Source organism: Nerophis lumbriciformis, linkage group LG04 (assembly GCF_033978685.3).
Source record: "Nerophis lumbriciformis linkage group LG04, RoL_Nlum_v2.1, whole genome shotgun sequence".
Classification (NCBI taxonomy): Eukaryota; Metazoa; Chordata; class Actinopteri; order Syngnathiformes; family Syngnathidae; genus Nerophis; species Nerophis lumbriciformis.
This window is the reverse complement of record NC_084551.2, coordinates 59,081,832-59,099,060: the sequence shown is the minus strand read 5'-3', so window position 1 is coordinate 59,099,060 and position 17,229 is coordinate 59,081,832. Positions and strand designations below refer to the sequence as shown.

General features: G+C 41.6%; 1 protein-coding gene across 1 annotated transcript in view; it reads left to right on the top strand.

The window, feature by feature from the left end:
* LOC133605248 (mitogen-activated protein kinase kinase kinase 5) overlaps positions 1-17,229 on the top strand; it is a 69,139-nt gene that overhangs the window by 46,347 nt on the left and 5,563 nt on the right. Inside the window, exons 20-25 of the mRNA XM_061958619.2 lie at positions 41-206; positions 4,513-4,678; positions 4,758-4,943; positions 8,701-8,806; positions 8,878-9,082; positions 9,152-9,258. Of these exons, the coding sequence (XP_061814603.2) occupies positions 41-206; positions 4,513-4,678; positions 4,758-4,943; positions 8,701-8,806; positions 8,878-9,082; positions 9,152-9,258 (936 nt within the window). The remainder of the gene's footprint in view (positions 1-40; positions 207-4,512; positions 4,679-4,757; positions 4,944-8,700; positions 8,807-8,877; positions 9,083-9,151; positions 9,259-17,229) is intronic.

The following is a 17,229-nucleotide window of genomic DNA, read 5'->3' as shown; positions in this document are numbered from 1 at the left end:
ACCTCACAGCATATCTAACACATAGTTGTCTTTGTGACAGTTGACTACAATCGTAGCCTCTCAGTGCCAATCTCCATCCTTGTGGAGGACACAGACTCCTACCCGGACTCCATCGACCTGTCCTGCTCCCTGGACCTCAGGAATACTCTGTCCACCTTTACAGCCAACCTCTCTGAGAGCCCTTCCATCAACGGACAATTCCTGCCGTGAGTAACTGGAAAAAAAAAACACAGTCCAATTATTCAACTGAACTGTTCTGGGGCCACCTTTTCAAAAAGCTTAGGAACGGAATTTTTCCTTCACTATTTTTCTTACATTATATATAATGTGTTTACGCTACTCAAAGATCTTCTATATGACAGGAACGCTCTGCTGTTTTCAAGTACCCCCCTGTCATGATCCGTGGCCCGGATCATGTTTTGGTATTTTCGGTTAGTTTTGGACTCCCTCAGTTCCTGTTTTGTGCACCCTTGAGTTTGTTTTAGTTACCATGGCTGCTTATTGTTTTCACCTGCCTCTGATTGGTGTTCGGGACGCTCACCTGTTCCCCGAGCACTAATCAGAGGCATTATTTAAGCCTGCCTTTGCCGATCAGTCGGCCTGGCTTCTTTGTTTGCTTATGCTAAGTGTTAGCCTTAGCTTCGAGTGCGATCGGCACATTTTTCCTCCGGCTTGTTTTCAGTTTTTGTTACTGTCAGGGTCAAACACTGATGACATTTATTAAACAAGACAAGAGGCAAAGAATCAAACAGAGGCAGAATTCAATTTGGACTCAATATTGAGGAGAAAACGTGTCGACCTGTGACCTCTTACAGTGTCACCCACGCTCTGCCAAAAGATTGCACTCCTCCTTCTTTTTTTGACTTTCTCCCCCCACCTGACCACAGCTGCTTCCAGAGGGAAGTGGGTCGTAAACAGCGTTGCCTTTGGTTACCGAACAGTTCAAAAGAAAAGCTCGTAAAATAGTTCAAAAAGAGTTCAATAGAATAGTTCAAAAAGAGTTCGTAAAATACTTCAAAAAGAGTTTGTCTGGAAATTGGGCAGATCCTGCCATCGCTCCGCTTTGAAGTCAAAACCAAAAACCAAGTTTTACGAGCCTTCCTCCTGGTAGGCCCCAAAGACAGCTCCCGTCCTCCTGCCAGGAACTCAATGTAATACAAAGCTTTTGTGATCATTTAGAAACAATTATTCTAACAGTTACTTGTTTGACTTTCGACAAATAAATGATGTTCCTACCTGCACGTCCTGTCCCGGGGGAACGAACCTCGCAACAAGCTGCGACCCCCCCGCACGTAACCGAAAGAAGCCAGGCCGACTGACCGGCAAAGGCAGGCTTAAATAATGCCTCTGATTAGTGCTTGGGGAACAGGTGAGCGCCCCGAACACCAATCAGAGGCAGGTGAAAATAATAAGCAACCATGATAACTAAAGCAAACTCAAGGGTGCACAAAACAGGAACTGAGGGAGTTCAAAACTAACCGAAAATACCAAAACATGATCCGGGCCACGGATTATGACACCTCCTAAAAAAAAAACTCATTAAAAATGTTATATAATAGGAACTAGGGCTGGGTACGGGTATTATAATTAATACTGGTAATATTTTAGAAAGCGGTATATATTTGAGACAATATCGCCATACAGGTATCTTCTGATGTGCCTTTATTACGGTCGTTTGCTCTTATCTGCGCCTGACAGACAAAGCACAGGGCATCCTCTTTGGCTGTCCTAATTTTATAAAACCACCAATGATTTTAGGAGTTTCTTACAAAATTCCGCCATGACGAAACCACTGCTGATTTTTAGGAATCTGCGGCAAAAATGCTAGTCAAATGTCCTCTTTATAAAAGAGCATTGCTGTTTTTGAGGACTCTGCTCTAAAAATGCCAGTCAAATATCCTTTATATCAGTGGTCCTCAACCACCGGTCCGGTTTGTACGCACGTACAACACTTAAGACCTTTAGTATATCAGTATGTGGAATTAAATGATGGAATGGATGAAGCAAATAAGTCAAACAATGTACTAATATGATCCACTTCAAGAAACTCTTCAAACTTAAAGTGTTCACAAAGTACAAAGAAGAAGAACCATGATGAACATTCTGAATTTATTTCATCCATCCATTCATTTTCAAAATAATCTTACTCATCTCACCATATGAAATGTAACTTACTTCACCGAGTATTATTTATTTATTTTTATTGTGAGTACTTATGGAGTATAATGTGAATAAATTGAGAACAGGAAGTGAACAAAGGTTTAGCAACTGTTATGTGAAAGAAAAGGGGTAGGATTAAATAAGCTCTGCTTCTTCCTACTCCTTTTCCAACATGTTGAAAAGACAAACTGGAAATTGTGATGCATCATGTTGAATGCTTGCATGTTCCAAATAAACTCAAACTCAAATATTTACATATGCATAAAAAAATGTTTTATTTTGTATTATTTTTTTAATGAATTATGTAACGTTTATGACAATTCTTCCAAAACACAATATAGAATAAAATTTACTGTGGGAGCTGTTGTTTCTGACCAGTCTTCCTCTCAGGGAATTAAAGTCACTGGTCAATCCCAAGTTCTTTCAGATGACATATATGTTGAGTAAGGAGGACCATCAAGACAGAATAGGAATATTATCAAGTTTTACTAAAGCTTTAGGAGACCAGTCCTACAGTCCATTAATAGCGGCATCTAGAAGCGGTCTGAAAATCAAAAGGGAAGAGACAACTTATTGAATATGTAAACAACCCCCACCCTGCCCAGAAAGGAATACAGCCTCATTGTTCTAATACTGATAAGATAAGAAGGGAGTACTCCAACTCCCACATTCCAACGCTTCAAGGTAAAACACAAGAGTTTACTTATAGACATAAGATACAAGAACAAAGTGTACACGTGGGACGGCGTGGCGAAGTTGGTAGAGTGGCCGTGCCAGCAATCGGAGGGTTGCTGGTTACTGGGGTTCAATCCCCACCTTCTACCATCCTAGTCACGTCCGTTGTGTCCTTGGGCAAGACACTTCACCCCTTGCTCCTGATGGCTGCTGGTTAGCGCCTTGCATGGCAGCTCCCGCCATCAGTGTGTGAATGTGTGTGTGAATGGGTGAATGTGGAAATACTGTCAAAGCGCTTTGAGTACCTTAAAGGTAGAAAAGCGCTATACAAGTATAACCCATTTATTTATTTATCATGGGAAAATATTAGCTGCTTTAAACATGACTATGAATAAAGAAAGAACTCTTAAAAAATATATGCATTCTCCACAGAGCCCATTTTGAAAATTCCGAGCACCAACACTGTACATATACTGTAATATGTAAATATGACATATATGCAGTGTTGGGACTAACGCGTTACTTTGTAACGCATTACTGTAACGCCGTTAGTTTCGGTGGTAACTAGTAATCTAACGCGTTATTTTTTATATTCAGTAACTCAGTTACCGTTACTACATGATGCGTTACTGCGTTATTTTTTATGTAGTATCGGCTAGAAACAGAAGATCTGAGTGTGTTTTATTGCAGCGCTGCGGTGTCAAGGAAAAGAAGAGGCGTGCTTTGTGTGGGTGGGGGCGGAGGGGCGCTCCCATACCGTAGTCGAGGAGCGCAGGGGAGACGTTCCTCAGTCCAGGGCCTATGTACTTCGGGGCTAATAACCTTCACTTTACCTGGAAGTGGGTCTTTATAGCTGAGGGTGAATGGCGAGGCCGGCAGTTTGTTGCAACTTTGTGACTTTATTGGACGCAGCCATCCACCAAGCTAGAGCACCTGCACGCACTCACTGTCACCGGTCCCTCACCTCTCTCGCCCACTCACTCACTGACGTCACTCACCTCACATGCTGTCATATCTTAAAGGGCCACACACACACACATACGCTACTCTCATAATAACTAACAAGACATCATAGTGAAGCCAGAAGTCGAGTTTCTTAACATGGAGACATTCTCAATACTTTTCTTTTGTCGAGCACAAAGAAAATAACATTTTAGTTAAATGTAAGTTGTCTCTTGGATCAAAGATCCTATCTACTTAAAGTTAAAGTTAAAGTGCCATTATGTTGCAGCTATTTAAAATAGTTTTGTCAATTTGTTCTGGCGTGAAATAAATTGGCCCTTTGAAACATATCTTTGTCTTTGTGTGTTGTATGTAGACCACATTGCTTAGCAGAGTTCAGTGATGCAAATGCATGTCAAGTTGATCAACACATTGTATTATTTTCCAGTGCAATAACTACTGAAATGAAGACTAAAGGGCATTAATGGGAGCCTTAAAAAAAAAAAGAAGTAACTAAATAGTTACTTTTCACAGTAACGCATTACTTTTCGGTGTAATTGAGTTAGTAACTGAGTTACTTTTGAAATAAAGTAACTAGTTACTGGTTTTCAGTAACTAACCCAACACTGCATATATGTAGATCATTAGAGTTTGTCTAAGTCTAAATGTTGAGTATAAGCGTGATATGATGGCAGCGTCCTGATCTGCCATGTGGTGGTTGTCACGTCTGTGCAGCGTTCCAGAAGAGTTTCCTCTGGACATGAGCAGCCCCGCGTCCACCGGGGAGAACATAGGTCTGTTCATGCTGAGGAAAGACAGCGAGAGGAGGGCCACGCTGCACCGGGTGCTCAACGACGACATCGCCCTGGTGGTGGCCAACATACAGGAAGCTGTGCCTCAGGTAGGAAAACACCTGGCGGCTCAGTAAATGGACTTTTGCGTTCATGCTTTTTGTTTTTGCGTGTTTTCTCCTCTCCCAGTACGGCGAGGGGTCATCTCTGACTGAAGACCACATCAGCAAGCTCATCTGCTGCTTGCGAGACAACATCTGCTCTCCGGACAGGAAGCAGCTGACCAGCAACCTGCTGAGCCTCCAAGCGGCGCTGCTCTCTACTGCAGTGCCTCCAAACGGCCTGCAGGCGGTGCTGTTCAGCTTCCAGGATGCAGTAAGTTGATTTGTTGAAACTTTTTCTGCAGGCCAGCTACTTTTCAATTGACCAAGTGGAGCGGATCTACCTCATTTATATTCATTTATATTCATTTATTTGTGAAAGAGAGGTTTTTGTTACCAAGTTAAATCAATCAATCAATCAATCAATGTTTACTTATATAGCCCTAAATCATGAGTGTCTCAAAGGGCTGCACAAGCCACAACGACATCCTCGGCTCCGATCCCACATCAGGGCAAGGAAAAACTCAACCCAATGGGACCATAAGAAACCTTGGAGGGGACCGCAGGATTTAACATAATAGTGTGAGAGTCCAGTCCATAGTGGATCTAACACAATAGTGAGAGTCCAGTCCATAGTTGATCTAACATAATAGTGAGAGTCCAGTCCATAGTGGATCTAACATAATAGTGAGAGAGTCCAGTCCATAGTGGATCTAACATAATAGTGAGAGTCAAGTCCATAGTGGATCTAACATAATAGTGAGAGTCCAGTCCATAGTGGATCTAACATAATAGTGAGAGTCCAATCTATAGTGGATCTAACATAATAGTGAGAGTCCAGTCCATAGTTGATCTAACATAATAGTGAGAGTCCAGTCCATAGTGGATCTAACATAATAGTGAGAGTCCAGTCCATAGTGGATCTAACATAATAGTGTGAGAGTCCAGTCCATAGTGGATCTAACATAATAGTGAGAGTCCAGTCCATAGTGGATCTAACATAATAGTGTGAGAGTCCAGTCCATAGTGGATCTAACATAATAGTGTGAGAGTCCAGTCCATAGTGGATCTAACATATTAGTGAGAGTCCAATCCATAGTGGATCTAACATAATAGTGAGAGTCCAGTCCATAGTGGATCTAACATAATAGTGAGAGTCCAGTCCATAGTGGATCTAACATAATAGTGTGAGAGTCCAGTCCATAGTGGATCTAACATAATAGTGAGAGTCCAGTCCATAGTGGATCTAACATAATAGTGAGAGTCCAGTCTATAGTGGATCTAACATAATAGTGAGAGTCCAGTCCATAGTGGATTTAACATAATAGTGAGAGTCCAGTCCATAGTGGATCCAACATAATAGTGAGATTCCAGTCCATAGTGGATCTAACATAATAGTGTGAGAGTCCAGTCCATAGTGGATCTAACATAATAGTGAGAGTCCAGTCCATAGTGGATCTAACATAATAGTGTGAGAGTCCAGTCCATAGTGGATCTAACATAATAGTGAGAGTCCAGTCCATAGTGGATCTAACATAATAGTGAGAGTCCAGTCCATAGTGGATCCAACATAATAGTGAGAGTCCAGTCCATAGTGGATCTAACATAATAGTGTGAGAGTCCAGTCCATAGTAGATCTAACATAATAGTGTGAGAGTCCAGTCCATAGTGGGTCTAACATAATAGTGAGAGTCCAGTCCATAGTGGATCTAACATAATAGTGAGATTCCAGTCCATAGTGGATCTAACATAATAGTGTGAGAGTCCAGTCCATAGTGGATCTAACATAATAGTGAGAGTCCAGTCCATAGTGGATCTAACATACTAGTGTGAGAGTCCAGTCCATAGTGGATCTAACATAATAGTGAGAGTCCAGTCCATAGTGGATCTAACATAATAGTGAGAGTCCAGTCCATAGTGGATCCAACATAATAGTGAGAGTCCAGTCCATAGTGGATCTAACATAATAGTGTGAGAGTCCAGTCCATAGTAGATCTAACATAATAGTGTGAGAGTCCAGTCCATAGTGGGTCTAACATAATAGTGAGAGTCCAGTCCATAGTGGATCTAACATAATAGTGAGAGTCCAGTCCATAGTGGATCTAACATAATAGTGAGAGTCCAGTCCATAGTGGATCTAACATATTAGTGAGAGAGTCCAGTCCATAGTGGATCTAACATAATAGTGAGAGTCAAGTCCATAGTGGATCTAACATAATAGTGAGAGTCCAGTCCATAGTGGATCTAACATAATAGTGAGAGTCCAGTCTATAGTGGATCTAACATAATAGTGAGAGTCCAGTCCATAGTGGATCTAACATAATAGTGAGAGTCCAGTCCATAGTAGATCTAACATAATAGTGAGAGTTCAGTCCATAGTGGATCTAACATAATAGTGAGAGTCCAGTCCATAGTGGATCTAACATAATAGTGAGAGTCCAGTCCATAGTGGATCTAACATAATAGTGAGAGTCCAGTCCGTAGTGGATCTAACATAATAGTGTGAGAGTCCAGTCCATAGTGGATCTAACATAATAGTGAGAGTCCAGTCCATAGTGGATCTAACATAATAGTGTGAGAGTCCAGTCCATAGTGGATCTAACATAATAGTGAGAGTCCAGTCCATAGTGGATCTAACATAATAGTGTGAGAGTCCAGTCCATAGTGGATCTAACATAATAGTGAGAGTCCAGTCCATAGTGGATCTAACATAATAGTGAGAGTCCAGTCCATAGTGGATCTAACATAATAGTGAGAGTCCAGTCCATAGTGGATCTAACATAATAGTGAGAGTCCAGTCCATAGTGGATCTAACATAATAGTGAGAGTCCAGTCCATAGTGGATCTAACATAATAGTGAGAGTCCAGTCCATAGTGGATCTAACATAATAGTGTGAGAGTCCAGTCCATAGTGGATCTAACATAATAGTGAGAGTCCAGTCCATAGTGGATCTAACATAATAGTGTGAGAGTCCAGTCCATAGTGGATCTAACATAATAGTGAGAGTCCAGTCCATAGTGGATGTAACATAATAGTGTGAGAGTCCAGTCCATAGTGGATCTAACATAATAGTGTGAGAGTCTAGTCCATAGTGCATCTAACATAATAGTGAGAGTCCAGTCCATAGTGGATCTAAAATAATAGTGAGTGTCCAGTCCATAGTGGATCTAACATAATAGTGAGAGTCCAGTCCATAGTGGATCTAACATAATAATGAGAGTCCAGTCCATAGTGGATCTAACATAATAGTGAGAGTCCAGTCCATAGTGGATCTAACATAATAGTGTGAGAGTCCAGTCCATAGTGGATCTAACATAATAGTGAGAGAGTCCAGTCCATAGTGGATCTAACATAATAGTGAGAGTCCAGTCCATAGTGGATCTAACATAATAGTGTGAGAGTCCAGTCCATAGTGGATCTAACATAATAGTGAGAGTCCGGGTCCATAGTGGATCTAACATAATAGTGTGAGAGTCCAGTCCATAGTGGATCTAACATAATAGGGTGAGAGTCCAGTCCATAGTGGATCTAACATAATAGTGTGAGTCCAGTCCATAGTGGATCTAACATAATAGTGTGAGAGTCCAGTCTATAGTGGATGTAACATAATATTGTGAGAGTCCAGTCCATAGTGGATCTAACATAATAGGGTGAGAGTCCAGTCCATAGTGGATCTAACAAAGTAGTGTGAGTCCAGTCCATAGTGGATCTAACATAATAGTGTGAGAGTCCAGTCTATAGTGGATGTAACATAATATTGTGAGAGTCCAGTCCATAGTGGATCTAACATAATAGGGTGAGAGTCCAGTCCATAGTGGATCTAACATAATAGTGTGAGTCCAGTCCATAGTGGATCTAACATAATAGTGTGAGAGTCCAGTCCATAGTGGATCTAACATAATAGTGTGAGTCCAGTCCATAGTGGATCTAACATAATAGTGTGAGAGTCCAGTCTATAGTGGATGTAACATAATATTGTGAGAGTCCAGTCCATAGTGTACTAGATGATGGTGTCTACTGTTGGTTGCAGGTGAAGAAAGTGTTGAGACAGCAGCGGGTGAAACCTCACTGGATGTTTGCCTTGGACAATCTGCTGAGACAGGCGGTGCAGGACGCCATCACTGTGCTTCTCCCAGGTCGACAGCCCGGACTTAACTCATGTGGGTCTTCCCTTGGTGGAGGTCATAACTTGCTGCTGCGTCCCCAGAACTGAAGCTCCAGCTGCAGTCGTCGTTCGAGGGGGAGGAGAACACACCTGAGGAGCAGCAGCCCCTCCTCCCAGACAGCCACCCCACACAGTCTGACCAGTCGACACCTGTGGACGAGACCAGGTCCCAGCCCACTAAAGCCATCCTGGACAGCCAATGTCCACTCAGTGACGAACTGAGAGACCTGCGGATAGAGACTAAAAGGTAGATATTTGTTCATGTGCGTGCTGTATCGATGAAGAAGACCACGACCGTGTATCGTGTGTGTTTCAGACTGCTGAAGTTGCTGAGTGACAAGGAGAGAGAGTACCAAGACCTCCTGCTGACTTCAGTCCAGCAGAAACAACAACACATCGATGCCCTCAGGACAAATTCTACAGGTATGACATTTTGGTTTTATTCATTGTTTTCAAACAGCCTGGAGTTATGCCTTTTTATTTGTATATTGTAATAATGTCCACCAAGGGGTTAATACTTTTACTATGGTTTGTTTACGCAAAGTATTTAATTTCCTTAATAAAATCAATCTAGCAGGCGAGTCCAAGGAAGACATCATGAAATGTTGGTGCCGATCAAAAAAACTTTTTATTTATCATTGTGGAAGAGACATTGTCTTCTTCTCGTATAGATGTTGGACAGCTGGCTAGTTTCACAATGTCTTCTTCTCGTATAGATGTTGGACAGCTGGCTGGTTTCACAATGTCTTCTTCTCGTATAGATGTTTGACAGTTGTCTAGTTTCACAATGTCTTCTTCTTGTTGTAGATGTTTGACAGCTGGCTAGTTTCCCAATGTCTTCTTCTCGTATAGATGTTTGACAGCTGGCTGGTTTCACAATGTCTTCTTCTCGTATAGATGTTTGACAGCTGGCTAGTTTCACAATGTCTTCTTCTCGTACAGATGTTTGACAGCTGGCTGGTTTCACAATGTCTTCTTGTATAGATGTTTGACAGCTGGCTGGTTTCACAATGTCTTCTTCTCGTATAGATGTTTGACAGCTGGCTGGTTTCACAATGTCTTCTTCTCGTATAGATGTTTGACAGCTGGCTAGTTTCACAATGTCATCTTCTCGTATAGATGTTTGACAGCTGGCTAGTTTCACAATGTCTTCTTCTCGTATAGATGTTGGACAGCTGGCTGGTTTCACAATGTCTTCTCGTATAGATGTTTGACAGCTGGCTAGTTTCACAATGTCATCTTCTCGTATAGATGTTTGACAGCTGGCTAGTTTCACAATGTCTTCTTCTCGTATAGATGTTTGACAGCTGGCTGGTTTCACAATGTCTTCTTCTCGTATAGATGTTTGACAGCTGGCTGGTTTCACAATGTCTTCTTCTCGTATAGATGTTTGACAGCTGGCTGGTTTCACAAAGTCATCTTTTCGTATAGATGTTTGACAGCTGGCTGGTTTCACAATGTCTTCTTCTCGTATAGATGTTTGACAGCTGGCTGGTTTCACAATGTCTTCTTCTCGTATAGATGTTTGACAGCTGGCTGGTTTCACAAAGTCATCTTTTCGTATAGATGTTTGACAGCTGGCTGGTTTCACAATGTCATCTTCTCGTATAGATGTTTGACAACTGGCTAGTTTCACAATGTCATCTTCTCGTATAGATGTTTGACAGCTGGCTGGTTTCACAATGTCTTCTTCTCGTATAGATGTTTGACAGCTGGCTAGTTTCACAATGTCTTCTTCTCGTATAGATGTTTGACAGCTGGCTAGTTTCACAATGTCTTCTTCTCGTATAGATGTTTGACAGCTGGCTAGTTTCACAATGTCATCTTCTCGTATAGATGTTTGACAGCTGGCTAGTTTCACAATGTCTTCTTCTCGTATAGATGTTTGACAGCTGGCTGGTTTCACAATGTCTTCTTCTCGTATAGATGTTTGACAGCTGGCTAGTATCACAATGTCTTCTTCTTGTATAGATGTTTGACAGCTGGCTGGTTTCACAATGTCTTCTTCTCGTATAGATGTTGGACAGCTGGCTGGTTTCACAATGTCTTCTTCTCGTATAGATGTTTGACAGCTGGCTGGTTTCACAATGTCTTCTTCTCGTATAGATGTTTGACAGCTGGCTAGTTTCACAATGTCATCTTCTCGTATAGATGTTTGACAGCTGGCTGGTTTCACAATGTCTTCTTCTCGTATAGATGTTGGACAGCTGGCTGGTTTCACAATGTCTTCTTCTCGTATAGATTTTTGACAGTTGTCTAGTTTCACAATGTCTTCTTCTCGTATAGATGTTGGACAGCTGGCTAGTTTCACAATGTCTTCTTCTCGTATAGATGTTTGACAGCTGGCTGGTTTCACAATGTCTTCTTTTCGTATAGATGTTTGACAGCTGGCTGGTTTCACAATGTCTTCTTCTCGTATAGATGTTTGACAGCTGGCTAGTTTCACAATGTCTTCTTCTCGTACAGATGTTTGACAGCTGGCTGGTTTCACAATGTCTTCTTCTTGTATAGATGTTTGACAGCTGGCTAGTTTCACAATGTCTTCTTCTCGTATAGATGTTTGACAGCTGGCTAGTTTCACAATGTCATCTTCTCGTATAGATGTTTGACAGCTGGCTAGTTTCACAATGTCTTCTTCTTGTATAGATGTTGGACAGCTGGCTGGTTTCACAATGTCTTCTCGTATAGATGTTTGACAGCTGGCTAGTTTCACAATGTCATCTTCTCGTATAGATGTTTGACAGCTGGCTAGTTTCACAATGTCTTCTTCTCGTATAGATGTTTGACAGCTGGCTGGTTTCACAATGTCTTCTTCTCGTATAGATGTTTGACAGCTGGCTGGTTTCACAATGTCTTCTTCTCGTATAGATGTTTGACAGCTGGCTGGTTTCACAAAGTCATCTTTTCGTATAGATGTTTGACAGCTGGCTGGTTTCACAATGTCTTCTTCTTGTATAGATGTTTGACAGCTGGCTGGTTTCACAATGTCTTCTTCTCGTATAGATGTTTGACAGCTGGCTGGTTTCACAATGTCTTCTTCTCATATAGATGTTTGACAGCTGGCTGGTTTCACAAAGTCATCTTTTCGTATAGATGTTTGACAGCTGGCTGGTTTCACAATGTCATCTTCTCGTATAGATGTTTGACAGCTGGCTGGTTTCACAATGTCATCTTCTCGTATAGATGTTTGACAACTGGCTAGTTTCACAATGTCATCTTCTCGTATAGATGTTTGACAGCTGGCTGGTTTCACAATGTCTTCTTCTCGTATAGATGTTTGACAGCTGGCTGGTTTCACAATGTCTTCTTCTCGTATAGATGTTTGACAGCTGGCTAGTTTCACAATGTCTTCTTCTCGTATAGATGTTTGACAGCTGGCTAGTATCACAATGTCTTCTTCTTGTATAGATGTTTGACAGCTGGCTGGTTTCACAATGTCTTCTTCTCGTATAGATGTTGGACAGCTGGCTGGTTTCACAATGTCTTCTTCTCGTATAGATGTTTGACAGCTGGCTGGTTTCACAATGTCTTCTTCTCGTATAGATGTTTGACAGCTGGCTAGTTTCACAATGTCATCTTCTCGTATAGATGTTTGACAGCTGGCTGGTTTCACAATGTCTTCTTCTCGTATAGATGTTTGACAGCTGGCTGGTTTCACAATGTCTTCTTCTCGTATAGATGTTTGACAGCTGGCTAGTTTCACAATGTCTTCTTCTCGTACAGATGTTTGACAGCTGGCTGGTTTCACAATGTCTTCTTCTTGTATAGATGTTTGACAGCTGGCTAGTTTCACAATGTCTTCTTCTCGTATAGATGTTTGACAGCTGGCTAGTTTCACAATGTCATCTTCTCGTATAGATGTTTGACAGCTGGCTAGTTTCACAATGTCTTCTTCTTGTATAGATGTTGGACAGCTGGCTGGTTTCACAATGTCTTCTCGTATAGATGTTTGACAGCTGGCTAGTTTCACAATGTCATCTTCTCGTATAGATGTTTGACAGCTGGCTAGTTTCACAATGTCTTCTTCTCGTATAGATGTTTGACAGCTGGCTGGTTTCACAATGTCTTCTTCTCGTATAGATGTTTGACAGCTGGCTGGTTTCACAATGTCTTCTTCTCGTATAGATGTTTGACAGCTGGCTGGTTTCACAAAGTCATCTTTTCGTATAGATGTTTGACAGCTGGCTGGTTTCACAATGTCTTCTTCTTGTATAGATGTTTGACAGCTGGCTGGTTTCACAATGTCTTCTTCTCGTATAGATGTTTGACAGCTGGCTGGTTTCACAATGTCTTCTTCTCATATAGATGTTTGACAGCTGGCTGGTTTCACAAAGTCATCTTTTCGTATAGATGTTTGACAGCTGGCTGGTTTCACAATGTCATCTTCTCGTATAGATGTTTGACAGCTGGCTGGTTTCACAATGTCATCTTCTCGTATAGATGTTTGACAACTGGCTAGTTTCACAATGTCATCTTCTCGTATAGATGTTTGACAGCTGGCTGGTTTCACAATGTCTTCTTCTCGTATAGATGTTTGACAGCTGGCTGGTTTCACAATGTCTTCTTCTCGTATAGATGTTTGACAGCTGGCTAGTTTCACAATGTCTTCTTCTCGTATAGATGTTTGACAGCTGGCTAGTTTCACAATGTCATCTTCTCGTATAGATGTTTGACAGCTGGCTAGTTTCACAATGTCTTCTTCTCGTATAGATGTTTGACAGCTGGCTGGTTTCACAATGTCTTCTTCTCGTATAGATGGTTGACAGCTGGCTGGTTTCACAATGTCTTCTTCTCGTATAGATGTTTGACAGCTGGCTGGTTTCACAATGTCTTCTTCTCGTATAGATGTTTGACAGCTGGCTAGTTTCACAATGTCTTCTTCTCGTATAGATGTTTGACAGCTGGCTAGTATCACAATGTCTTCTCGTATAGATGTTTGACAGCTGGCTGGTTTCACAATGTCTTCTTCTCAAATAGATGTTTGACAGCTGGCTAGTTTCACAATGTCTTCTTCTCGTATAGATGTTTGACAGCTGGCTAGTTTCACAATGTCTTCTTCTCGTATAGATGTTTGACAGCTGGCTAGTTTCACAATGTCTTCTTCTCGTATAGATGTTGGACAGCTGGCTGGTTTCACAATGTCATCTTCTCGTATAGATGTTTGACAGCTGGCTGGTTTCACAATTTCTTCTTCTCGTATAGATGTTGGACAGCTGGCTAGTTTGTCTTCTTCTTGTATAGATGTTTGACAGCTGGCTGGTTTGTCTTCTTCTCGTATAGATGTTTGACAGCTGGCTGGTTTCACAATGTCTTCTTCTCGTATAGATGTTGGACAGCTGGCTAGTTTGTCTTCTTCTCGTATAGATGTTTGACAGCTGGCTGGTTTCACAATGTCTTCTTCTCGTATAGATGTTTGACAGCTGGCTGGTTTCACAATGTCTTCTTCTCGTATAGATGTTGGACAGCTGGCTAGTTTGTCTTCTTCTCGTATAGATGTTGGACAGCTGGCTGGTTTCACAATGTCATTTTCTCGTATAGATGTTTGACAGCTGGCTAGTTTGTCTTCTTCTCGTATAGATGTTTGACAGCTGGCTGGTTTCACAATGTCTTCTTCTCGTATAGATGTTTGACAGCTGGCTGGTTTCACAATGTCTTCTTCTCGTATAAATGTTGGACAGCTGGCTAGTTTGTCTTCTTCTCGTATAGATGTTGGACAGCTGGCTGGTTTCACAATGTCATCTTCTCGTATAGATGTTTGACAGCTGGCTAGTTTCACAATGTCTTCTTCTCGTATAGATGTTTGACAGCTGGCTGGTTTCACAAAGTCATCTTTTCGTATAGATGTTTGACAGCTGGCTGGTTTCACAATGTCATCTTTTCGTATAGATGTTTGACAGCTGGCTGGTTTCACAATGTCTTCTTCTTGTATAGATGTTTGACAGCTGGCTGGTTTCACAATGTCTTCTTCTCGTATAGATGTTTGACAGCTGGCTGGTTTCACAATGTCTTCTTCTCGTATAGATGTTTGACAGCTGGCTGGTTTCACAATGTCTTCTTCTCGTATAGATGTTTGACAGCTGGCTAGTATCACAATGTCTTCTCCTCGTATAGATGTTTGACAGCTGGCTGGTTTCACAATGTCTTCTTCTCGTATAGATGGTTGACAGCTGGCTGGTTTCACAATGTCTTCTTCTCGTATAGATGTTTGACAGCTGGCTGGTTTCACAATGTCTTCTCCTCGTATAGATGTTTGACAGCTGGCTAGTTTCACAATGTCTTCTTCTCGTATAGATGTTGGACAGCTGGCTGGTTTCACAATGTCTTCTCGTATAGATGTTTGACAGCTGGCTGGTTTCACAATGTCTTCTTCTCGTATAGATGTTTGACAGCTGGCTGGTTTCACAATGTCTTCTTCTCGTATAGATGTTTGACAGCTGCCTAGTTTCACAATGTCTTCTTCTCGTATAGATGTTTGACAGCTGGCTAGTTTCACAATGTCTTCTTCTCATATAGATGTTGGACAGCTGGCTAGTTTCACAATGTCTTCTTCTCGTATAGATGTTTGACAGCTGGCTGGTTTCACAATGTCTTCTTCTCGTATAGATGTTTGACAGCTGGCTGGTTTCACAATGTCTTCTTCTTGTTGTAGATGTTTGACAGCTGGCTAGTTTCACAATGTCTTCTTCTCGTATAGATGTTTGACAGCTGGCTGGTTTCACAATGTCTTCTCCTCGTATAGATGTTTGACAGCTGGCTGGTTTCACAATGTCTTCTTCTCGTATAGATGTTTGACAGCTGGCTAGTTTCACAATGTCTTCTTCTTGTTGTAGATGTTTGACAGCTGGCTAGTTTCACAATGTCTTCTTCTCGTATAGATGTTTGACAGCTGGCTGGTTTCACAATGTCTTCTCCTCGTATAGATGTTTGACAGCTGGCTGGTTTCACAATGTCTTCTTCTCGTATAGATGTTTGACAGCTGGCTGGTTTCACAATGTCTTCTTCTCGTATAGATGTTTGACAACTGGCTAGTTTCACAATGTCTTCTTCTCGTATAGATGTTGGACAGCTGGCTGGTTTCACAATGTCTTCTTCTCGTATAGATGTTTGACAGCTGGCTAGTTTCACAATGTCTTCTTCTCATATAGATGTTGGACAGCTGGCTGGTTCCACAATGTCTTCTCGTATAGATGTTTGACAGCTGGCTGGTTTCACAATGTCTTCTTCTCGTATAGATGTTTGACAGCTGGCTGGTTTCACAATGTCTTCTTCTCTAATAGATGTTTGACAGCTGGCTAGTTTCACAATGTCTTCTTCTCGTATAGATGTTTGACAGCTGGCTAGTTTCACAATGTCTTCTTCTCATATAGATGTTGGACAGCTGGCTAGTTTCACAATGTCTTCTTCTCGTATAGATGTTTGACAGCTGGCTGGTTTCACAATGTCTTCTTCTCGTATAGATGTTTGACAGCTGGCTGGTTTCACAATGTCTTCTTCTTGTTGTAGATGTTTGACAGCTGGCTAGTTTCACAATGTCTTCTTCTCGTATAGATGTTTGACAGCTGGCTGGTTTCACAATGTCTTCTCCTCGTATAGATGTTTGACAGCTGGCTAGTTTCACAATGTCTTCTTCTCGTATAGATGTTTGACAGCTGGCTAGTTTCACAATGTCTTCTTCTTGTTGTAGATGTTTGACAGCTGGCTAGTTTCACAATGTCTTCTTCTCGTATAGATGTTTGACAGCTGGCTGGTTTCACAATGTCTTCTCCTCGTATAGATGTTTGACAGCTGGCTGGTTTCACAATGTCTTCTTCTCGTATAGATGTTTGACAGCTGGCTGGTTTCACAATGTCTTCTTCTCGTATAGATGTTTGACAACTGGCTAGTTTCACAATGTCTTCTTCTCGTATAGATGTTGGACAGCTGGCTGGTTTCACAATGTCTTCTTCTCGTATAGATGTTTGACAGCTGGCTAGTTTCACAATGTCTTCTTCTCATATAGATGTTGGACAGCTGGCTAGTTTCACAATGTCTTCTTCTCGTATAGATGTTTGACAGCTGGCTGGTTTCACAATGTCTTCTTCTCGTATAGATGTTTGACAGCTGGCTGGTTTCACAATGTCTTCTCCTCGTATAGATGTTTGACAGCTGGCTGGTTTCACAATGTCTTCTTCTCGTATAGATGTTTGACAGCTGGCTGGTTTCACAATGTCTTCTTCTCGTATAGATGTTTGACAACTGGCTAGTTTCACAATGTCTTCTTCTCGTATAGATGTTTGACAGCTGGCTGGTTTCACAATGTCTTCTTCTCGTATAGATGTTTGACAGCTGGCTGGTTTCACAATGTCTTCTTCTCGTATAGATGTTGGAAACAGCAGAATATCTTTGCAGCATAGA